This window comes from Apteryx rowi, unplaced genomic scaffold (assembly GCF_003343035.1).
Source record: "Apteryx rowi isolate R43461 unplaced genomic scaffold, aptRow1 scaffold_15, whole genome shotgun sequence".
NCBI classification, from domain to species: Eukaryota; Metazoa; Chordata; class Aves; order Apterygiformes; family Apterygidae; genus Apteryx; species Apteryx rowi.
The window spans coordinates 4,731,183-4,755,386 of NW_020447752.1; the positions used below are offsets into that span (position 1 = coordinate 4,731,183).

The following is a 24,204-nucleotide window of genomic DNA, read 5'->3' on the forward strand; positions in this document are numbered from 1 at the left end:
TACACCACGAATTGATCTGTGCATTAGGAGGTCCCAGAAAATGGTCAGCTTCTGCCATTGTAGAGGCATCTGGACTTGAAGGGTTCCCTGCTTCTCTGACCTCTTTGCGTCTTCCCGTGAGGTGCCCCAGATTTTGCAGAGCAGTTCAGTCTATGATCAGGAACCGGTGAACTACCACTGATGGACTGAGCTCCTGTCCGAGCGGGGAGGCGCAGGCACCCCTTGGGTACACTGCTGGCTGATTTTCAGCAAGCTTATAAAAATATAGCATTTTGTATCTTTTTTCTCCTGGTGGCTTCCAGTTTGCATCCTCATGCTAAGCTCCACTTCTGTCCCCAAGGCTAAACCCTGAGCTGGAGTTGTGGGGGCCAAAGTTTTCCTTGCTGCTCCGAGTGGAGCACTAAAATGGTAGTGCCTCTCACTGACTGAGGCCTTAGCACCAGAAATGTTTCAAATGAAATTTTTCATCTGTTGGTGAGTCCTCATATACTAGACACTCGCAATTTCTTGAAAAGATGAGTAATAACCTTCATGCCTGTGCTGTTCCCTCTGGGTGAATGATTCTACTGTGCCAGTGTTAGACAGGCAGACCCGAGGCGCTGCATGGCCAGCCCCAGGAAGCCACGGCAAGCTGAGCTGGAGTGCAGGCTGGTGCGAAGTGATGGCTCCCAGCATTGGCTTTGGACACCCAGACCTGGAGCAGAGGGTCTCTCCCACCAGAGACCTGGGGAACATCGCCACAGTGCAGTTGTGAGTGTCCCTGTCTGGCTGAGAGGAGGATGCCTTTAGTTTTGCGCTCCTGTAAAACTAGGTCAAAATCAACCTGTTCCTTGGTTCTTGCCCCAGCTGGTGTTTATTAAGAAAGAAAAAAGCAGCAGCTCTGTTTTACAGACRTACAGAGTGGAGGCGAGCACTGAAGTTTGGTAGCTTGTCTTAGCAGAKGTGTTATTAGAGATTAAGCAGAGAGTTGCCCTCTTCGGACCTGGTGGTCCTGAATGCTGTTTGTTCAAGCACGGCGGAAGGAGCTTCCACGCATTCGCCTTGGGGGGGCGGATGTGGGGAGCAGGCCGAAGGCTGGCATCCCCCGAGAGTGATTCCCTCCAAGCACGGCCAAGAGACAAGGGCATGAGGCTGGTGACAGGAGAGCTGCCCTCCGTTGCTAAGGTCTGGAACTATCTAAGCTTCATCTTTTATTTATTTTGTTCTCCCTCCTAGTGATTCAAAAATAACAACTTGGTAGGTGATATAAAAATATCCCCAAGGTTGTCAGTTTGGCATTAAAACGTCAGAAAGCATATGTCTTGTTCTCTCCTGGTGCTGGGGAAAACAGCGCAGGTTATTAAAAAAAMAAAAAAAAACAAAAAAACCCAGCTGTTTACAGACACTGTAAATAACAGTCATCAAGGTAGAAGGACAATTCTGCAAAAATATCCCCCAACACCGTAGGCCCAGTGGGGGGTGCAAAGCACTACACGGGGTCAGCCCACGGTGGCTTCTTTGGGAGCTCTCCTCTGGCCCCTGCTGCGGCTCAGGGAGCAGGGGGCTCCCCTGGGCTCCGCGGAGGTGTCAGCTTTCCAGCCCCMCTACCTCCTTATTACAGTACTTGTGATCGTGAACTTTGTCACAACCATGCTTAAAATCATTGCCGCTTTCTTGGTATTGCTCTGCAGTGCGTGGCTATGCAGCGAGGAGCCGGCAGTTGCATGTGTGCTCAGCCCAGGCTGGACAGGGAGCCCTGTGGTGTGAGTGCCCCAAACAGGATCGGTCCCTTACGGCTGCTGGGGGAAGTTGTTCTTTGGCTTTGGCAGCGCTGAAGGTTTTAAAGTGGACACCAACCCATGTTAAGATGTGACCAGAGCAACTGAGGCTCTGAAGGGGACCATTCATTGGAAGGATGGGTCTGTGTGGTGCATGTGATGTCAGGCACTAGGGGTTAGATTGCAAGTAAGGGAATGTGGGGGAAGACAGTAGAGTATGGAGGAACAACCAGTAAAAAAGTCTTTGGGGAGGTATCATTGTTAAATAAGTTCTCTCGGATGGACAGTGAGGTGTGTAAAGAYCAAAGTGTTTGCCTAAAGGAGCAGGCCTAGAGTCCAGAGCTGCACACCCTCCTGGTGAAGTCTTCAGCAAGATGTGGAAGGTAAGAAGATGGGCAAGTCCTCTGGAAACAGCTTCACATGACCACTTGCCCCYTTTGCCATACTCTGTGAGGACAGTAGTTAAATGGGCAGCCTGGCAGGAGATTTGATGACTGATGAGAAGATGGATAGCTCAGCGTTCATATGCGTCCAGGAAGCTCCTTCACTGTAGAGCTTGGCCAAGGCAACGGTGTGTGATTCCAGCAGTTAACAGGCAGGGAAAAGCCCAGCTGAAAGACTGAGCAATGCTGGCATTGTACCTCAGGCAGGCTGGCTGTGATCCCCGCAGATGTCCCCTCCTGCTCTGCCTGGCACTGTCCAGGCATGGCTCTACCTGACTCTTGCAGGTCCTTTGGTCCAGGCAAGGCCAACAAATGGCTTTTGCTCAGTATTTCAGATGTTGGAGAGCTTCCAGTTAGCCAAGGCAGAAGTCTGGTATTCTGGGCATCACAAAGACTTTGTCTGCAGCTGCTACAAAAACATGAAATACAGGAGACAACTGTTCTGGACCAGCATCTCCACCTCTGGTTAATGGGAATGATGGATGGTCTTGCTGAATGTGCTGTGACAGCCATTTGTCCAGCTGTTTGCAGGTGCYGTTAGTGATCTGGGAATCAGAGAGGTGATCCTCAAGCCTATGTTGTACTGAGGACTTGCACTGTGCCTGATGTCTGGCCTTCTTTCCCTTTTCATATGGTACACTTTGGTTTCCTTTTTTTTCAACTGGCAAATACTTTCTTTTTCAAAATTTCATCTATTCCAAAACATTTTTTTCCGGTTTAAGGGGGGAAATGACCCTGTTAAAAACCCTGCTCCAAACCCTACATCCAACAAAAGTTAAGACTGTTAGCATAAAAGACTGTAAGGCCTTCACAGGTGGAAAACAATGTCATAATCACAAATATTCTCTTATGATGAGCAAACCCTTTCCTGTGCAGCTCTGAAGTTGTCCCACTCAGATATTAGACCATAATCTGCTAGTGTGACTTCACCCAACATACACGTATATCTTCTTTTACAGCCTGTCCAAACCCACAAAATACAATCAGCATGTAGTGACTTATGTTTTGATGATGTTTTTATTTCCAGATGCTCATGGGATGGACCTATTTGCTGTAGCTGTCCATGAATTTGGCCATGCCATTGGCTTGACCCACATCTCTGCCATAGAGTCTATCATGAGACCCTATTATCAAGGTCCAGTAGGGGATCCTTTGAAGTATGATCTACCTTACGAGGATAAAGTCCGAATCTGGCAACTGTATGGTAAGTTTGTGTCCCTAAACCCACCTATGGCCCATTTCTGCCACAGGATACACTGAAATAGCTCTTCTCTGGGGCGAGTGGAGCATGTGGGGAGGATGGTGTTCCCCTCTACTGCTTCTTTGTCTTTGCACGTAGGAGTCAGGGAATCTGTGTCCCCCACAGCCAAGCCTGAAGTAAGCAAAACAGAAGACCATCCTATCCTGCCGGAGCTGCCAGAGAACCGCTCCACTATCCCGTAAGTCAAGCTCATTTTTGTTCAGCTGTTGCTGATATTTTTGCAAAGGCCATGTAGTAGTAAAAGACCACTTAAGCATCAGGATCTTGTCTGCTCGCTCCAGCTTTGGTATTTCCCTCTAGACCTCTTGTCTGCCTATAAATACACACACAGAGTATCCCTTCTTCCTTATGTCTCCCGATCATCCCCTGCATATGTTGTTGCTTTTTTCAAGCAGTGTATGTGGAGACTGGCCAGCCGGCCCATAACTGAAGTGGTTAATAGCAGCAGTGAGTGACAGTTGCTATTTATTTGTTAGCTGATTTTTATTATTCAAGGCATGTCGAGAAATTCTGCATCATTGTGGAATGCTTTGCATTTCCCTAAGACTCCAAATTTCACCCGTGTTAATGGGAATTTGTCCCCATTGCCCTTAGATGAACTCATCCTTGCTGAAATTTTAATCAAACTTCTTCTTCAGTGGCCTGATTTGTGCATGCATAACTTACCTAAATCTTTCCATGGTGAGCAACTCCCTAATGTACCTGYGGGGGTGAATATTGGAACAAGTGGACTGAGAATCTGCCTCTCGCACAGCTTTGAATTGGCAAAGAACTGCTCATACTAAGTGTGTCATCAAGCAACCAGCACACCCTCATTTAGGAAAGCTCTGGATTTAAGTCATTAATAAATGCTGGAGTTACCAAATTGTTTTGCTTCTAGGACAGCAGAAGGGTTAGGAGGGGAAGTGTCCTTTTGACACTGAGTAAATAGGTAGAAGTTAATGGTTACACACATTTTTTGCCCGATGCCAAGAGTGTCCCAAGTGAGAGCAGCAGAGACAGAGCAGGTCACCCAGGAGGTGCTGGCTTTGTCTCCCGTCTGTCCCTCTCCTGGGTGTGACCTTGAGGAAATTACTTCACTTCTCTAGGCCTCAATTCCCCCTCTTTAAAGAGGGGATAACAACAGCATCCTTCCTCACAAAGTGAAAACATGAACAACTGGATTACTGCTACAGCAATGGGGCCATAGGAGAATATAATCTTGAAAAAACATGCTGTGCTGTAGTTACTTCTTCCCATCTGGACACCTTCTTCTCCCCTCTTTGCCCAGCTTGGTGTTACACCCAGATCGTTAGTAATGACTAGTGCCAAGAGTGTGTCCCAAACACTGGCCTTCAATGACATTAAGAGCTGGTTGTTGCTATATACCGTTCCCTGTGGTAGTGATGCCACCTAGGGCTGGCTGAATTAGTGCTGCCAGCTGAGATGGGCTCTTCTAGGCTAGGAGGCTCTGTATCTCCCACACTAGCATGTGGCCAGCGTAAGTAGCCGTGTGAATTTGCAATGCCATCAGTAATCTTTCTTGCTGCGTAGCTTCTAAAGGAGCTTGTCCCCGTAGCTCTGTATGACCATCGTCTTGGCTGGTGCCTGTGTGTGTTGTGTAGGGGACCTAGGGACAAGAGAATATATGTATTTTTTGTTGCTGCTGCAGCAGATCATCATCCCACAATGGCAGCAAGGGAGCGGGAAACTCGTCCACCCCCCAGCCCCTTCTTTCTGCCCTGTGTGTGACTGGGAGGATGAAAGGGGTTCACCTACTCCCCTGTCACTTTGTGCCTGAAGAGGGCTGTGAAGCCGACTCTGCCAACCTAACGCAAACCTTCTATCAGCAAATTAGATTTATGCTTGCCTGTCACCTGGAGCAGCTTTTTTGCGTATATTTCCGTCATCCTCTCCTTGTTCTCTATCAATCATCATTCTTCACCTGGGCTTCATAGCTCTTTAGGTCCTTCATACTCTGTGCCTTTCCCATCCACCTTGTTAAAAGCAACTCAGTATCTCAGCCTGTGACTTGCCAAGTGGCTTCCACCATATATCATGTGGCATCATCTCACCTCCAAGTCTCTTTGTTTAGTCTTTGCTGCTGCCTCACTTTCCAGCCTTGTCACCTCTAACTGGCTTTTCTGAGCTCAGCCTCTGAGCACCAATGTTCCCAGCCCCTGGAGTCAGATGCCTCTCGCCCTTTTATTCATCCAGCATCTTGATGCTTCAGGGCACCTGGCCAGACCATGATGTCCTGTGCCACTGGTGAACTGGAAGCCAGCACTGCCCTCAGCTACTTCAGCTAGTAGATGTGGAGTCTGTGTCCCTCAGCTCTACTCAGCAATGGTCTCAGGTGGCCCAGGGATTGCGTCTGCCACAGAGCTGCCTTCAGGCTGATGTTTGCCCAAGTCCGTGCCTGGGAGATGCTCCGTGCACATAGTCGGGTTCAGAGAGTGCACTGGGAGAGCGAGGCATGACAAACAGACGCAGCCTGTGATGCTCTGTGCAGCTCTTCAAGAGTGAAATAGCTCCTTCAGCACGAGAGCCCAGAGCCGCAGCGCGGTTTGCTTCAGCTCTGGCGCTGCGGAGAGCTGCGGTGCTTGCGGCTAGGAGAGGCGGCTCGCGGGCTGGGGTGAGCGGCGGCAGCGCTGGCTCGCGGGAGGGCGAGCGGGGACCCGCCTGGCCCCGGGAGGGGTGCCGCACCACGCCGGACCGGGGCCGGGGCGCCTCCGTCCCGCTGCTGGCACGGGCCCGTTCTCACCCGGCTCGTCTCTCCGCAGGCTCCGGAGGGATGTGCCCAACAGATGCAATACTCACTTTGACGCCGTGGCCCAGATCAGAGGAGAGGCTTTCTTTTTCAAAGGTAAGTGGCTGCTTTCACCGCTGCCGGTGTCAGTGATCTTTGTATGCCTGAAGCCCTGCAATGATGTACGTATGACGTTGCCAGGCTAGCTTTGTAACGCTGCAAAGGCAATATCGGGCCATGTGGACCATGCGATTAGGGTAAACTGGCTCTGAGTTCGCAGACTGCAGAATACTTCTGGGTCTTGCAGAGCCCGCAGACCCAAGCAATGATTCTCACGGACCACTGTCACCTTTTGACCCAAATAAAAGGTCTGAGATCTTTAATCAACCYGCCAAGGCTGAGGACAGATGATAAGGAAGTTTTAATGTAGATGAGAAGCCACCTCCAGTGCAGAAGGAAACGCCAGTCTCAGCCCTGCCAGATGCGGGATGGTGAAGGAGGTGCCAGTGCGGAGGATGCCCAGGGACACGCAGCAGCGCTGACGAGTGACAGGCAGAGATTGCGAGGTGAGGGGCAGCAGCTAAACCGGGACTCTCAGGGAGCAGAAGAAGAAGGAATGTGGTGGAGGTATCTGAATGACTGAACAGTAAATCACACATTTCTCTTTATCCAAAAAAAGATGAGAAAGCCAGTGAAACTAAAACACAATTTACTTAAAAATGATGAAAAATAATATTCTTTAACACAGCACATAATTAAGCTAAGGAGTCTTCAGCCAGGAGAAATTAAGGGTGTGACAAGGTTAGAAGGATTCTAGTGGGTCACTAGCAAGGAAGAGAGATCAGAGGAGTTTCTGCAGTTACACTAATGGAAGTAAGCCCTCGTGCTTCAGGTCACCTGCTAATCACCGAGCGTGCAGTGCTCAGGGCTTTGCCACTTTGAAGTGGCCGTTCTGGTGAAGATCCTGCACTGCACTTTCCACTGTGCCACTCGTTGATCCTTTGCACCCCACTACCCAGGAGTTCAAAGCAAAGAACTGAAATCTGGCATTTGCAATATAAAGTCAAAATCTGGGTTGAACAGGAAGGATTAACAGAACAACAGCTCTCTGTTGCTTTTTCCCTGGACGCCTTCAACTTCCCTTGCCTCCTACGCTTCATCGTTCCTGCTGTTGCTTGCTGTGCATCGCTCACAGACATCACGCGCACAATTACAGAGCCATCTGGTTCTGTGTTAGCAAACAGTTGCTGACAGTGTTCCTCCGGGGTGCCCGGCTGTCTACAAGGATCCCCTCAGTGCCTTCTCTGCTGGACTCCGTGGGCTTTCTCTTCCATCTTTCCAGGATGGAAAAGTGCCCAGTGAGCACTGCTTTACACCCTTGGCCATAGCTTGGCTATCCCAAACCGATCCAGCACGGAAACAGAAGTGTCTCCYGCGGGGATGGGAAGCAGTGTCGAGGTGAGCGTAGCCCCTCTCTGCGTAACTCAGCGAGGCTCGGCGGGAGGGAAGGGCGGCAGGTGGGCTCCAGGGAGAGCGATGCTGTTGTGCCCTTTGGGGAGCGCAGGGCGGAAGAGGATGTTCCCCTTGCAGCAGCAGTTCAGTTTCCTCCCCGCGACTGTGGATTCAGATGCTGGCTCCAAAAAGCCCCAGGGAAGAAGGGAAAATAAGAGACAAGAACTGGTGTCCAGGATAAATGGCTGTCTTTTTTTTCAGAGAGGAACCAAAAAAAATCAAAGCTAAAGAAATCCATCTCAGTGTCTATTTTTTGCATATGCTTATTTTTGCATATGCTTACTGTGAGCCCAAATGCCCACAGTGCCCAACCGTGAAGGTCCTGGGGTTGGTGCACTGCATCTGCAAGGCTGCCTTTGGGGCTGCAGAGCGCGCGGGACTGCCGTTGCCCTTCGGAGGCTCCCGGCGCCGCGCAGCCCTGGCTGATCAGAGCTCCCAAGCGCTGCCGTCAGACGGTCCGGGGCGCCGGGGAGCAGTGACGTCGCCTCCTGGGCAGGATTTTAATGAACTCCAGTGACTAGTGCTCTCCATCAATGAACATTTTGTTCCAAGCCGATCCAGCTGATTTCCTCGTTGAGGAGAAGCGTCTCCCTCTGCGGTCAGACGCAGGGACCGGCGTTCCCCAGGGCTCCCAGACTTGTCTTTCATTCAAGGCCACGGTGGTTCTCCACGCTAGTGAAACTCAGCTTGCTTTGATTWAGGTGCCTCACTACAGACTCCTGAAGTTTTAAAACAACTTTGGCCTGCGTGTGTGCGCGTGTTTGTGTGGCGCATGCAGCAGTCTTGCCAGAGGCACCCAAAGCACTGAGAGCATGGTACACAGCTGGAATCAAAATCACCTAGTATTAAAGAAAGCGATTGCCTCAACCCATCATCCATATAAAATGAGACGCTTGGGACAGCAGGACTTTACACTTAGTTTTCATCCTTCTCAATCTGCCAGCTTGGAGGGTGGTTTTAAATCACACTCTTCAACTTGAAACGAACATGGGTTGTTTTTTTTTTTTTAATTTTATTATATTTTTGCATGCTAATGGCAGCAGTTCCCCTGCATGTCCGGCTTTGCCCGATGAGTGTCCAAGCAGCACTTTGGCAAGCAGGCTTGGCCGTGGCAAAACATGAGTGTGGGTAAACTGAGGCCATCATCTTAAGAATTCATTGCTACCTCAATTGCTAAGTTTTTTGCTTTTTCCTAATAGCCTATCAAAAAAAAACCAACAAAAAAMCCCTAACCATCAACCCAGACCATGCCTGACTTTGARTGTAGATTTAGACCTTGCTTGCTGCAGTGCTGCATCTGCTGAGCCCAGTGCTAGGAAACGGCTAAAATATCAAAAGCACTGGAGCTTCGCTTATTGTCTCAAATTAGCACAGAGCACTTAGAAGTTTAGATACATATCTACTAAAGAAGCAATTATGCCAAGCTATATTTCATATTAAAAAACAGTGAAAATCTGGCTTTGTCTAGTGCCTCTCTAATTAGAGATGCAGAGATCATCTTTATTTAATTACATGTGTTTCCATAGGCGTACAATGGCCATCAAGTTTGAATACTATTTTTTTAAATGTTCTTAAAAAGAATCTATAATTATGGCAGTTCCTACCACATTTGAATGTATTATTCATCCATAGGTTTCAGTCAGATAGAGCAAATATGCAAACTGGAGCAGAAGAACAAAAATATGATATAAATCCTTATAATTATAATAAAAAAAACTCTCTGCAGATGTTTAAGTGTTGGAGTTTTGCCTCCTGCATTATTAGGCTAAGATCCAATTTCCATAAAATTTTGAAAGACCGTGTCACTATCTGCCAGCTCTGGAGAAAGAGCTGAGCATCTTGAATACAAATCCGAAGAAGCATCTTTGGTTTCTGTTGCTCATTTCCCCTTGGGAATCGATGCAAAAGCAGATGTAAATAACATGCAATAATTTCTAACAGGCGATAACAAATATGAGACGAAGTTGAGAGTTAGACATCTTGCTTTGACTCAGCTTTCACTGTGTGGGCCTCTCCAGGGAAAACGCAGCATGAAGCATGCTGCAAAAACTCAGGCTGAGAAACCCAGAAATAGTGAAGACAGTTTTCAAGTCGCCACTAAAATCATTAAGACTCCCCTGGAAATCCAGCCGGAGGCATCCTTCCCGCACAGGGCCAACCTGTTTCCTTTTCCATACCCCAAAATAGGTGAAAAACGCCCCCAGCCCAACTCTCTTTTGGTGGAAGCCGCAGCAGCTTTACTGCAGGTGGGGGAAGCGTGCCTGCTTGTGCCACCAGCAAATGTGGCCCTTCGCAGCCCCTCCGGACCCTGTCCCCCGCTTACCATATGCCTTTAGATTGTGCCCAGGCGCCTTCGTTGTGCCGCCTTTTCTGTTCTTCCCCGGCCCTGCTTTATTAATATAGTTTCCTCCTCCTTTATTTTCTTACTCCGTTTCTTCACTTGAGAAACCTCTGATATGTCAGTTAGTGTTTTATGCATTTCTAAATGCTAAAACAGCGGGGCACCGCACTGAAAGCAGGACCGCAGCCGTGGTCGGACACTGTTTGCRGAAAGCCACCGGTGCTCTGGGGAGGACAGAAGTAGACACATTTCTTCAGAGCCTCTCCAAAGGCTGTGCTAGTCTGGTTTAGTTTTAGCGGCTCCAGTGATCCGTAGGCTGCTGTTCCCAGTTCCCAGGAAGTCCCCATGCAAAAGCAGCAAGGAAGGAGATGAAAAACCTCCTCTTGCCGTGGGTGATCTTCTCCGATTCAGTGGTGCAGCAGCACTGGCGGGAGCTTCACTCCTCGGGCAGGACTGCGATAACTGCAGTGCGGTCCTGGAGTTGTTGCAGTCCCAGAAATTGGGGATTTCTCCTAAAGGCTGCCAGGGACATGAAGATCTAGCAGCTGATGGTGGGAAGCAGGATGCTTGTAACTCATAGCTCCCATCCTGTGCACTCTGCTTTCTGCTCCTGATTCATCCCACAGCTGTCATCTCTTCCCCCCAGCCAAGGTGTGTTGCAGTGTGGTTCAGTAATGCCCAGTCTGTTCCTCCAGGCAAGTACTTCTGGAGACTGACTCGCAATAAGCACTTGGTCTCCCTCCAGCCGGCCCAGATCCACCGTTTTTGGCGGGGTTTACCTCTGAATTTGGACAGCGTGGATGCAGTCTATGAGAGAACCAGTGACCACAAGATTGTGTTCTTCAAAGGTGAGACCAAATGCAGGGATGGAGATATCCCATACCCCTAGTGACGTGTCTTCCTGTTTCCTAGCTCTGTGTCAAGGTAACTTTAYGGTGTGACAAGTCCTGCAGATAGGGGAAGCTCGTGTCGTTCGGTGACTGAGATTCTCCCAGGCGAGATGGGAGACCGGCTACCCAGGCAGGTCTGTGAGCCAGACAGCGCCAGGCTGCCCAAAACGAGGCTGTCAGGAAAGGCAGTCCAAAAGCAGCGAGCAGGTTCCACGAAATATGAGGCAAACTTCATTTAAGGAAATCTTCAGACAAAGCTAATTGAAATCTTTGCTTTTCAAGAACAAAATGAAAGCGGAAACCACCATGCCCCTCCACTTTACTGGGTTCGTTTTCTTTCCTTCTTGCCTCTTCTCTCTTTTCAATATTTTTTGCTGAGAAGAAAGGAAGCTGTAGAGGAGACAAAAGTGAAAACCTCAAGAGTAAGGGTTGGCTTATTATATTTCTATTACAGTTTTCTTCTTAAAATAAGTGCTATAATCCTCTTATTAAAAAAAAAAAAAATCCCTTAAGTTTCCTTCTGAAAAGCTAGGGGAGAGAGATTAGTTCTCAGTTCCTAAAGAAACGTCCTTCTAGCATCTTTCACGTGCCACAGTGTCCCCCGAAATCRTTTGGTACTGTGGGACTCCCCTAGCAAGCTTGCGCGGGCCCTGCAGGCGGCGTTGGCCAAGGTGGCCACGGCCAAGGGTCGAGTTGCCGGCCCGCGTGGGCGCGTGAGCCCCCGGCGGGTGGGCTGCCTGCCCCGTGCTGATAATACTTTACCCCAGCGCTGAAAGTCACCCAAGCCTCGGGCAGGCGTTTGGTCGCGTGTCTGAAAAGTCACGCGCTGGAAGAACTAGGTATATCCCCGCCCTGCAYCGTCCTCGCGCTGTGATCGCCGCCGGCGGCTGCTCTGGCAACACCAATAGTCAGATGAGTTCCCCCCATCGCGGCTGAGCTTTGCCGCTCTCGCTGTGAGCCCCTCGGCAGCACAGCACGGCGTGGGACGAGCTCGCCCCGGCAGCGCTGCCGGCTGGCCCGCGCGCCCGGCTCCGGCGTGGCGTCTGGCTGCCCCGCCGCGGCGTGCTGCACGCTGGGGCCACCGTGGTTTGCAGACAGCAGGTTTATGGGATAACTCGGCTCCGCTAAGCGTCTTCCAGTCGGAAACTGCTTTTTGTCTCTCTAACGTTCTGCTCCGAGCGGGAGGAAGCATTGATTTGGGAGGTGCTGAACCATGCAAGTGAAGCCGGGAAGTGGCTTATGCCTCGGTGGTGGGTCCCAGCCAAGCGCCCGTGCCCAGGGAAGCGTTCTCCAGCACGGAGGGAGCCTTGCCGGCTGCCCGGGGAGCCCCGGTTCCTCGGAAACCCAAAACGGCGCTGCAGCGTGCCGAACGGCACAGAGCGATGCCAAGCCGCGCGTTCATCCGGAGAACAGCACCTCTGGGACAGATGTTCCCCTGCTCTAGCCGTCCAGCCTGGGCCAGGCTGAGGAGCGCGGGTTCGGCAGCGCGAGCCCCCCGTGCCAACGCGAGCGCTGCCGCGGAGGCGAGCGGCATCCCTGCACGGTCCCCGGGGAGGGCAGTGGGTGCGAATGCCCCGGGAGCGCGCGGGCTGTCGCAGGGACGTGCTCTCGCTGCTGCTCAACCTGTGGGTAGGCGCAAGGCTGGCGGGCGACCTGCGTGCAGAAGGCTCTGCCGCGTGTTTCCAGCCGCCCTGGACAGCCTGGCTCTGTTAATTCAGGGGGAGTCGAGCCCGCTGGATGGCCGCAGCGCTCTCCTGCCGGCAGCAGCCCTTCCCAGCCAGGTGTTGAAGCTACGGGGATGTAAATCCAGCACCTCCTCTGGCAGCGCTGAGGCCGCGCAGGGCTGTGCGGGAGCATGTGCTCCCCTCCAAGCAGTCCCCCCGGACGTCGGCACGGTGTCCGGGCCCGTGGCAGGGGCGAAGCGCTACACGGCGCTGCGGTGCTCTCGTTCCCACGCGGCAGGGAGCCGGCTGCGATCCCCATCCAGCTGCATGGGTCTCCCCTTCCCAGGTGCGCAGCTCCCGGGACGGTGAGCTGGGGCAGGAGGCTGCGCTCCCTGGAGATGGATGGACGGACGGATGGACCTCACGCGGCTCAGTCCAGAAGTGACTGTGTGTGACGTAGGTGCCACGACTGCAGCTGTGCCACATCTGGAGACGTGCCGCTGCAATAGTCACCTCCCCTCAAACACAGCCGTCTACGGCCCCGTGTAATCCGTTAGTTAGTCCTGCCTAACTTGTAAAAGTAAACTAGAGATCTTCTTTTCAGCCATCAAATACTGTCTCGTTCTCTCTCTCCACTGCTATTTCATTGATCCCTGGGCAGAAACCAAAGCACACAAATTACCCTGCTGCTGGTACCTGGGCATCTGTTTAAGCGCCTCTTCAAATTTTCTAGAAAACTGAGGGAAGAAAAACCTGATCTTTAAAGTAGGTTGTGTGATACGCAAAAGGGCACTGCAGAGATACTGCCTTGTCGCAGGCTACCAAAGAGGTGTCTTATAAATAGAAAGACTGCCCCAGTGGTTAGAATATTAAGTTGGAACTGAGGGATCTGGGTTCATTTTCCTGTCCAGCCGCAGACTCCCTGTATGACTAAGGGCAGGTCATTTAGTGCTTCGTTTTTAGCTGAAAAATATGAAAATATTTACAGTGCTCTCCTGCCCAGGGTAGCATCAGAGAGGGTGGTGGTGGCTGTATAAAGCACCTTAAGGACAGTGAGCTGCTCAAACGTGATTTTTTCCACCCCTGCACACCTTCTTTACGTCTCTTAAAATCAACAGGTCTTTCAGCCCGCCTGACTCTAAAGTGTGGCGTGTTCCCTTCCCAAGCTGGAGCATGCTTTGCTTTTCAAGAGCTGAATCGCAGGCAGAATGTGCTCAGTTTGTCCTCAAAAGCTGCGTGTAGCTTTGTACTTCTTGCAGTTGGATGTTAGGCAGAAATCAAACGGGCAGAGCACCAAAGGCCACGACCGAGCGCGTAGCGGAGGCGGCTGAACCAGCGCGGTGCAGCGTGCGCAGGGGGCTCCCGTCCGGGGACCGTCGCGCCTGCAGCGGTTCGGAAGCGACGTGGGGCTGTACTCCGGGGAGAGGCTGACCCAAAAAAGCAGCTTTTCAAAGAGATTCCCCGCCAGGCTGCTTCCTTACAGTCCCCRTTCTTCAATGCCAACAGCTGAGCCCTGAGGACAACAGATAATGAAACCCCAGCTTGTCTGTGGGGAAGGCTGGTTTCAGCTGCGAAACCAATGTGATTTTGCCATGTGCCTCTTTCCTTTCCTCAGGAGACAGATACTGGGTGTTCAAAGACAATAACGTGGAGGAAGGATACCCACGGCCCATCTCGGACTTCGGTCTGCCACTGGGAGGAATCGACGCCGCTTTTTCCTGGGCCCACAATGACAAGACTTATTTCTTTAAGGACAGTCTCTACTGGCGCTACGATGACCACGAGCGGCRAATGGATCCTGGGTATCCTTCAGAGACCATTTTGTGGAAGGGAATTCCCAGCCCTTTGGACGATGCCATGAGATGGTCAGACGGTGAGTCCGTGCGCCGATTTAACAACGAAAGGAAAAAACAGAACTCCATCTGCACTGAGAATACGGGCCCTTCTGACCATGCCTGCATACATAAACTGCTAAACCCCAGGTGTGCGGACACCCGTAGTTGTCTTAGGTAGAGCTGAAAAAGGGAGCTAGACTTTGAGTCAAAGCTGCCTGTGCTGCACTCTGCTCACTAAAAGACATTGTAAGTTCAAGCAGGCAACAAAAATATCCTGGGGCCCTAATAATTGGGTTTTATTAAAAGAACACAGTTGATCTTTTCTTTCTAAATGATTTTTATACTAATGTATGCTGTTTTGCTCTTCACTGAATTTGTTGTAGTTGGATTTTTAGCTCGATAAATGAGAATGTGGACAAAAATATTTTTAAAGGAAATATTTTGCCCAGAATTAGGACTGTTAGGACTTATTTTCCAGGGATCAGATTTCTCAGTGGTTTCTGCTCCCTGAAAAAAACATGGAAATTTTGTTACAGGAGATGTTTAAAGCCAGCCGTTCACTCACAATAAAGTGATACTTCCAGGTTTTATTTGCTGGTGACCTAACAGTGTAATAGCAACCGTTAAACCAGGCAGAGGAGAGGATCATTTCCAGAGGCTTATCAAATTGAATTCCAGAAGCTGTTGAGAGTGACCCACCATTCACTCTGAGAGGAGGCCCTTGTAAGTTGGAACATGCTCAGAGAGTTCAAACCCTCCCCACTCATCGTGGAAAACACGCGCCCCAGAGCAGAAGGTGGCTGGGCCTTTCATGGGCACAAAGTGTTCAGACCAGTCCTCTGCTAAGTGGGAAGCACTTAGTACACAGAGGTAGCTTCTCTCCCTGCTTTATGGATTATTTATCTAAGAATATGGATACCACAGCCCAAGCCATTAACAGTTATGTGAGGTCTTCTTCAGCCTTATCATGCCCTGTTAGCAGACCGCCCACTGAGGGCCGCTGAGAGATGTGTATGAGTCTCTGGGTACCCGTATCTGTGGATCGCTGCGGGCTGGTCACCCTGCACACCCTCAGTGCCAGCGGGATGCCTCTGCTGTAGGATGTCCCACCAAAGAGCTGGCATCCCACCACCCCATCTGTCTTGTGGCTCCTGTCTGGCTCAGGCGTGTGCGTGAGATCCCAGACAGGCAGGCATCATCATCTTCTAGAGCGTCCTTCCACCACCACCGTACTAGTAGAGGGTATTGGCAAAAAGCCGTGGTGTTGCAGGCACCTCTGCTCTTGTGTTCCAGCTGAGGGTGCACATGCTGCTTCGCTGCTGTAGACACTCCTGTGTGGTTTCCACTGGAAGACTGCCCGTCTCCACTAATCTTGCCTTTGGGTTTTGGTTTCTTTTCCCAGGTGCAAGCTACTTCTTCAGGGGCAAGGAATACTGGAAAGTGCTGGACAGTGAGATGGAAGCTGAGGCTGGCTATCCCCAGTCCATCGCTAGAGACTGGCTGGTGTGCAGCGACATGCAGTCGGACTCCCCGGAAGCAGCAGGGAGCAGCAGGACTGGGGCACGCTCAAAACCAGGGCAGCATGATGAGAGCCGGTCAGAAAACGGCTACGAGGTCTGCTCCTGCACCTCGTCCTCCGATTCCCTGCAGGCTTGCCCTGTGCTCAGACTGTCGGCCAGCCTTGTGCTGACAAGCATGTGGACAGCAGCACTGATGTGCGCAGCTCTATGACATCTCATCACACGGACAGGACAACACCATGGTGCTTCAGGGACGGGAGGTAGATAAAAGTCCCATGAAAATCCCACGCTGTTGCAAGCAGAAGAAAACATTCCTAGGAACATACCAGAAAATGTTTTGAATTCTCCATGAGAAGTGAACAGTGGTTTTTTTTTCTTTTTAATTTTAGTTTAAAGGTCTAATAACAGATTTTGCGTTCTGCACCTTCCTATTCCCCCATCCAGTTAAAGATGAGAGCAGCCTATAATGTTGAATTTAGAAATGTTCCATACAGATGTGTTGCTTTGAATGTTTAAAACCTGCAAATAGGGGAGGGGAAAGCTACTGTGAACAAATGAGAACAGAACAGATACTGGTGAGACGGGGGCAATATCCTGGGAGGAAAGGCAGCAGGGCTGGAGGAGACATGCAGTAGTTACGCTGACATTTGATGACACAGTGTACACATCCTATTGGATGTACTAGGTAGAAAGAAACTTTGGCTCCACTAAGATTAACTGCAAGGTGATCATTTTACTATCAAATCTGCTGTGGTAACTGATGTCAAGATAACCTGTATCAGTTTCTATGGGTCAGAAACACCTGTGCCTTTCAGAAGGCGGTGCAGCTTATCTTTGTATCCAAGTCATTTGAATTTAAGAGTTTCTCTAATAAACCTTGGCTGCCTACGCACAGATCTCACAGTCATCTGGCACACCAAGTCTGCCGCCTTCTGCAGGGTGCTGACAACCCAGGCACCTCTATGCAAGCAGCAAACCTACTGGGTGCAGCCGTCCAAATGAGATGCAGTTACACCCACCAAACCAGTCTCATCCATGTACATGAACTTCTCAGCTCTTGGAGTTGCTGTTTCAGGTTGTTTTACGGTTTGGATCAGGATGAATCTCATTCATTCGTGACTATGTCATGACTGGCTGCATTGGGGAGGATGGGATGGCGTGGGGGAGGGATGCTGCATAGTTAGCCTGAAACTCTTCTTGATAACTTTGCCAAAATTTAGAGTGACAGAAGAGCTGTACTGGAATGCTCCTGACCCTTTTCTCACTACTAATCCATTTCCTGAGATATAATTTGGGCATCTGACAGTCCTTGAGAGTAGTGAGTGGGAGCCTGTGGAAGGAAACGTGATAGAGCTGTTGAAAAGGCCAATCTAGTGTTGTCATGGGGTGTTAAAGGGGAGAAATTGGCAGCAGCTTCTGGGACACGCTGTTCCTCTCTGTCTGGCTTCCTTAAGCTCCCACCATGGCTCCTTGCTGCCTCTCGCCGTGCCAGACCCCAGGGGAGGCCAGGCAGTGGTGAGAAGCTGAATGCAGCGTTGTTTTGGGACCCAAGGCTGCTCCGCTCTCCCCAGTGCCAACCAGGGTGTCGCCACTGGACTGGGTCTAGCGCGAAGCCCCCGGTAGAACCAGCTAGACGAAAGGCAGCAGAGAGCTTGGGCTCTGTGTGTCTGGGAGCGGCCCTGGTCCCAGCCAGGTCCTGGGCGATGAAGCTGGTGCTGATGGGCCCCATTTCCTGCTGTCTGACAGGAAAGATACTCTTCTCTCTTTTTTTTTTCCTCTTTTTTTGGGGGGGGGGCTTCTACTCCACAAGGGAAATATCCAGAAGTTGCACCTGGAAATCAGAGGATCAGAGGTGGGGATGTGACTAATCCTGCTTCCACAGGTTCTCCAGGCCAACCAAAGAGCCTGCTCTTGTGGCAAGAACTGGTKGTGCCCTCCGTCATGTTGGATGCTCACTGGGTTGTGCGAACTGGATGTCATGAGCTGTGGAGGACACCCCCAATCCACACTCATGTCTTCCAGAGCTTAAGCTCAGGGCCTGACAGGGCAGGCAGGGAAGGACCGTTCTCCTCTGTGCAGAGGATAAATACCTTGTTGATGTGTTGTGGAATTCAGTGTACAAGACAGTACAAACCAGACCAGTAGGGTGCACAGTCACTTCACCATCCAGAGCGGTGTGACCACGTTATGGGAAATTCACTCCAGAGCCCCTGGTTCCCAGGCCTTCCCTGCTGGCACCGGGGGTGGCCTACTCTGCCGTGAGCTTCAGCGGCAGTCACCACGGCAGAGAGCAGGAACCCCTGCCCTAACCCAGCCTGCTGGTGAGTAACTAACCTGTATGTGAGTAACGAGCCGTTCGCGGAGGCTGCCGCGTCCTTATCCCCGTAACAGAGGAAGATCCCGTCTGTCCGGCTGCAGGGAAAACTTGTGCTTACCCGTTACAGACCGTGCCAAGGCCGGCCCACGCAGACCGTGCTGCCGAGGCACCGGTGCCCAGACTCACCGGACTAAAGCCGGCTTGGGGTGTCTCCAAGTGCTGCAATCCCGCCTCTGGCTCCAAGAGACCCGCGGAGCCGGGGGATGCGAGGGGCAGAGCGGTCACCCGTGGGCACAGACGTCCGCAGCGCAAAGGCACGGTTGTAAWGAGCACCCTGCCGGCAGGCGGAGAGGGTTGGGGTTGGGCACGACCAGGTTGCTGAGCCCAGCTTGCGCCTCCCGGGGGCCCCGAGCTCCCCGCGGCCGTCCGGAGCAGCCCCCGGGCCCGAYGTGTCGGGAAACCCCCGGCCACTTCCACCCCCGTTTGCAGGGAGGCAGGAGAGGACTTGGAGCTCGCTCTTAGGGTAGAGCCAAGGCACAAATCACCGCCCAAAGCTGGCGTACTAGGCTTGGTACTTGGGGAACCCGCTTGGCCTTTGCTGGTTTTTCTCCTAAAGCGTGACTGACTTTGCTTTTTTCTGGACCTGGGGGAGACGGGGGGGCTGGCAGAGGGGCTGCAGCGTGGAGGGGGCCGCGCTGGYGCGATGCGCGAGCAGCAGCAGGAGCAGCCCCCGCCGATGCTGTCGGCACCGCGATAACGGGGCAGGACACCTCCCCTCGGCTCACGCCCGGGGTCGCGGAGGCTGAGCACCGCCGGACGGCGCAGCCTGCGTAGAACAAGTCTGTGCCGGCCCCAGGGCTGCAGGCGCGTGGCGACCCCGAGACCCCGAGACGCCGAGACCCCGGCAGCACCGCTGGCGAGCCAGCCACGGCCACGGCCAGGGCCGCACGGGCGCGTGGGCAGCGCTGGCGCTCCCAAGCGCGGCCGCGGGAGGACAGCAGAGACGGTCGCTCGCAGCCTCGCGGCGCCCGCAGAAAGGCCTGCTTGCAGGAGGGTATCAACATTTCACAGCAAGTCACCGTGAAAATGTAACGCGTGAATGTGGTCGCTGCGCTCGGAAATATTGCTGATGCTCCACTGCTGAGCTCCTTGGCACCGGCCCTGTGGAGGAATTCCTCTTGTCCTACCTACCTTGCTGTATCAGTTTTTCTCCACAATGACATGTTTAGTATTAGCTGAAAAGGCCAAACCATCCCCCCCCCTACGATTCCCCCCCCCCCCGAGCATCATATTTATATTGTGTGTAGTGCCTTTACTCTCCAAACTGAGTTTGGCTATTTTCCAAGTATTTCAGTTCTTGGAGGACTTTGTGAGGTTATTTCAGAGTTGAAATACTTATCCTCTGTAACAAGACAGATGGGATTTTAAAGTGGGGGGCTTTGGCCACCCAAATCCGTAAATATTTAAAGCTGAAAACCTCAGCTTATGGCAGCTGTGCTTGTTGCTGGGGCCAGTTCYCATGCCTCAGTCGGGGGTTTTCCTGGCTTTCACAACCCACCCATCCCCAGGCTCAGCCAGCCCTTGAGGCCCTTTCTGTTTTGCTGCTAGAAAGAAAAACAGAAGGAAAAAAAAAAAAAGAGTAAGGTGGGTAGGAGCAGCTGACAAAGTCATGGAAATGCCTGGATTAAAAAAAAAAAAAAACTCAGATGAGACCTAGGATTCAACATCTTAAGAAACACAGTAAAGTCATCAAGAGGAGACTCATCTTTACTTGCGAATTTAAAGCACAACCGATGTCTGTGTTACACAAGGTTCCTGCCTTCCGCAGCCCCTCACAGCCAGAAGGGAATACTCAGCCTGTAATCYAAAGGGCTTTTCTAAAATGCAGCCTACTGTTTTATTGAGAATGAGATTTTTCACCCTTCCCCTAGCCCCCAGTTTAATAAGAAAATGCCCGTGCATAGCTGGGCCGGAGGAGCAGGGATCAGTCCTGTGGCTCAGGTGCAGCTTGTCTGCATGATGCACTACATCAGCACGGGGTTAGGGAGCTGCTTGCCTTGCCACCGCTCCCAGGCRGAGCTATCTTTCCTTTGCAGATGGTGGTTGGGAGCAGGCAAGTCCCAGACTGTTCCAGGTCCTGCTGCCTTGGTTTTTCCATCTCTGCTGCCATGTGAGCGTGGTGTAGGAGCCAGGTGCTGGGACAGTGCTGCTGTGAGCAGCAGTCAGCTGGGGGGATGCCTTGTCCAAGGAAAGGAGGCTGATCCTGGCTCTCCATGGTCTGGCAGTTCCTGGTAAGCTCAGGGCCATGGGTCACTTGCTTGCTTTTCCTTGATGTTTCTAGATGGGGGAGCTGGTTGGCCCTGAGGGAGTTGGCTCAGGCCACGGGAGGGATACAGGAGAGCCAGAAGCAAGGAGCACATGGCAGAAAAGTTGTCTATTAGAGGTGTTTGGGCTAAGAATAGGAATGAGTATTAAAGCTGGATGGTAACGTGGGGGATTCCTGCAGGGATGTGCTAAGGCTGTAAACCGGGAAACAGAGGGGCTGTCTCTGGCTCTTCTGCGGTGCAAGTGGTTACTAGCCTCCTGGTACTAACAAAACTACTGCAAGAGCTGCCAGAGTAGTTCCCTGTCCTCCACCTAAACTTCTGGCCTCAGTGTTTTTAAAAAAAAAAAATTAAAAAAAAAATCCAAACTTTTGGCTAGATTTCTTTGCCCTGCCAACAGTGAAACCCTAACTCAGCACCGGGTTGCCAGCTCTGTAGTCTCATCAGAGCAGTTTGGGCTTYGTGCTCAGTGATAGAGAAGGACCTGTCATTTTAAATGGCTTTGAGCTTGGCTGCACACTCAAAATAATCAAAAAATGAGGCCCAGGCCTGGCTTTCCCTGGGATAGCGATCTGCCTGTTCAGAGCCACTTTCAGCAAGCATGGTTTGGCAAGGGGAATAGCTGGCCCATTGCATTAACAATGAGGCCGCTTTGCTGCGGTGAAGACAAAACTTCACAAGCTTTGCAAAGAATTGCTTGAAGATTCATGGGCTGTGCTGCTTGGAGTGCAGTAACTTGTCTTTGGACTTCATGTGAGGAAATGCACGTCTTGGGGAGAGGCCTTCCTACTCCACATCTGCCAAGCACAAACTAAACCAATGTGCTCTGCAGCTGGAAACCTTGTGAGCAAAAGGGTCTCTTGTGCTTGGGATCAGACATTGGCTGTGTTCTTGTCCCTCAGAATGAGGAGAGATTTTGGGGGAGGACAGCTGATGACTGCAGAAGCCTCTCTGTATGCAGGGCCTCTCCACTGGGTTTAAAAGAAAATGCCTTGTTTGCCACATCTGCTGTACTGCAGGAATAGCCAAGCCTGAAGGATGGTCCCTGGCATGTGCTCTCCCTGTGGAGCAGGACAGGGAGCTTGGTGGTTACATGGCAGCTGGGTGATAATGTCTCCTTCCTCTGCCCAGCCAGTTTGAAGAAATTAGTGCCTGTTCTGGATCTGTGGCTGGTTTTGTCTGGGAGAACAAGAAAATTATGGTGATGGGTGGTCTTCCTGTGGAGACTTGTCCGTTGTGACCTGTCTTCAAGCACCAAGCCCATTTCACATCCTGCAACTCCTCTGTTCCTGGGACCTTGCCCTCCTACCCCCAGCTGACTTAGATGGCAGCTATGTGCAGCACACCGGTGCCTGGACGTCAGTAAGGAGTGCTGCGGGTCGTGTTTGCTTGCTTCTGAAGTTGCCAGGTAATGGAGCAACTCTGGCCAATGAGTGCTTGCTGTGACGAAACGGTGGCGGCACCTTGAAACCCTGCCTTTGAACAGAGCTCCTGGGGAGGGGCTTCACGCAAGCAGAGGTAACTCTTTGCCCCAATTATTTGCTTTGCTGTGCTAGAACTTACCTGAAATGTCATCGGTGCRCTCAACCCCAGGCTCCTAACCACTCTATTTTTTTTAAGCACACAGAAGTGAAAGGCTTCATGATTTACAGCAGTTACCTACTTTAACCTTCCCTCTGCTGTGTTCATCTGCCCTTTCTCCTCATCTGCTGCCATGAAGTTCTACTCCTCATCACAAATGCACAGGTCAGACTGGAGTCGATCCTCTCTTTGGAAAGAAGATCCTGGAGTTCTGCAGGCACTGGTGGTTGAAGAGATCTTTGCACCTCTGCTTCTTCCTCCCTGTTGGCAGTGCCAGTGACCACCACCTATTATAGGGTATCATGACCTGAGCCCTGGGTCATGAGGATTGAAAACCCCACATCATATTTAGTAAACCTCCGATAGTCTGACCTGGGGATTTGAGGTTGGGTGACAGCAGGACTGGAGTGATCGGGGAACAGTTACAGAAGGGTGATTTGCATGACATGGAGTCTGGCAGATGTCTGTGGTGCTGCTTTAAAGTTTCTGTCCAGATGTGTCTGCTTGGCAGCAGCACAGTTTCCAGCTGCAATGAAAATATGCCTAAAGAAACCATGAAGAAGACCAGAGCAATCTGGCAGTAATTCTGGATGCTCAGCTGGCTCTTTCTCTGGAGGTAGCCGTGCATGGGGGTGAATTCCTGCTCTTTCCAGCCCTGTGCCCTAGAGGGGTGCAGATGTTTGACCTCCCAGGGAGAGAGTGCTTTTAGTGCTCAGCAAGAGGTTGCACAGCACTCCCATGCCTGATCTTCACACAGCCTCTCTTCCAGGGCAGGGGCCCTGCAATGGGGGACTCTGAGATGTCCTTGCCCTGTGAGGGCACCTTGCAGCCTGGTGGGGCTGCAGAGGCTATGGTGCTGCTCTCCAGCTATGCAAGTGAGAGGCCCAGCTCTGGGCTTGCAGCAGGCAGGAACTCAATATGTCCAATGAACGAGACTTCACATAGAGCTGTGGACCCAGCTTCACCATCACCCTGCGGCTTCCACTGTTAACTCACCCCACTCATTGCCCAAGCCTGCAGAGGGGCTCTGTCTTGCAGTGTGTGCTCTTGAAACGGCTGAAGGCCGCTATATAGGTAGCGAAGCCTGTGTCTGGGGCCCAGGATTGCTTGAAAGGGGAAGCTGGATGTAGATCCTGTCCTACTCTCATAAGAAACACCAGTGCCTCATGTAGGCTGCTGAGCCTTGACTTGAACGAGGGGGCTGACAGCAGCTTGCCAAGAATGCACTTCCTTCATCCCTGTTGACTCTGGAAGGCTTTCCTGGAGATGTACACCCAGGATAAACAAGTGAGATCAGAAAGCCCCTAAGCAAAAGCTGTGCTCGGGCAAGTAGAGTTTTGGAAGGCCCATGCTAATCCTAGTCGGCAAAACACATGCCAAACACTCTCCTTGTGTTTATAGGAGTGAAGTCATCTCCCCCTTGGCCTCTGCCTCCTTCAGGGGTGCTGATGGCAGCTGGGCTGCACATCTCGAAGCACTCCTTCTCCCTGTGTGCTTGCCAGGGGAGCAAGCTCGCCGCTGCCCTGGGAAGTCTGCCTCTAAATAGCTTCATTCTGGCAGCACGAGGCGGTGAAGCCTGAATGTTATTCTCAACCCTTAGGTCAAGCAAGGTAGCAGTGACGTAATGGAAGAACTTTCTTCTGCCCTCTCCGTCACTGCAGCTATGAAGTACGGTTTATCTCAGCCGCCCTGCTGCGAGTGCATCGAAACTTGTCGCTCCCTTCGTTGCTGCAAAGGGGAACGGCCCCAGCGCTCTGCTCGGCTGTCGCTCGCTGGCACAAGCCATTTCTCACTAGCGAAGCGAAATGTACTTTTCCATACGTTGCCAAGGGTGATCTGGTTATACAGTGCTGTCCACCCTGCCGGGAGCCAGGCCAGGCTTCCTCGCCTCCTGCACTGCTGCAAGCGCACGGCTCTGTCTTTGCCTTATTCTGCCAGTCCCCTTGGTGCGGGCAGCATGAAGCGATCCTGGCTGTGGTAGCTGGCATGCTTACAGTCCTAGGAAAAGCCATTCAAGGATAACTTCTCTCT

At 51.6% G+C, this 24,204-nt stretch overlaps 1 protein-coding gene across 1 annotated transcript in view; it reads left to right on the plus strand.

Annotated features, from left to right (window-relative positions):
- Positions 1 to 16,162, plus strand: part of MMP17 (matrix metallopeptidase 17) — a 28,910-nt gene extending 12,748 nt beyond the window's left edge. The window contains exons 5-10 of the mRNA XM_026058874.1: positions 3,228 to 3,404; positions 3,540 to 3,639; positions 6,224 to 6,306; positions 10,738 to 10,890; positions 14,212 to 14,469; positions 15,834 to 16,162. Coding sequence (XP_025914659.1) covers positions 3,228 to 3,404; positions 3,540 to 3,639; positions 6,224 to 6,306; positions 10,738 to 10,890; positions 14,212 to 14,469; positions 15,834 to 16,162 — 1,100 coding nt within the window. The remainder of the gene's footprint in view (positions 1 to 3,227; positions 3,405 to 3,539; positions 3,640 to 6,223; positions 6,307 to 10,737; positions 10,891 to 14,211; positions 14,470 to 15,833) is intronic.
- Positions 16,163 to 24,204: the final 8,042 nt, after the last annotated feature.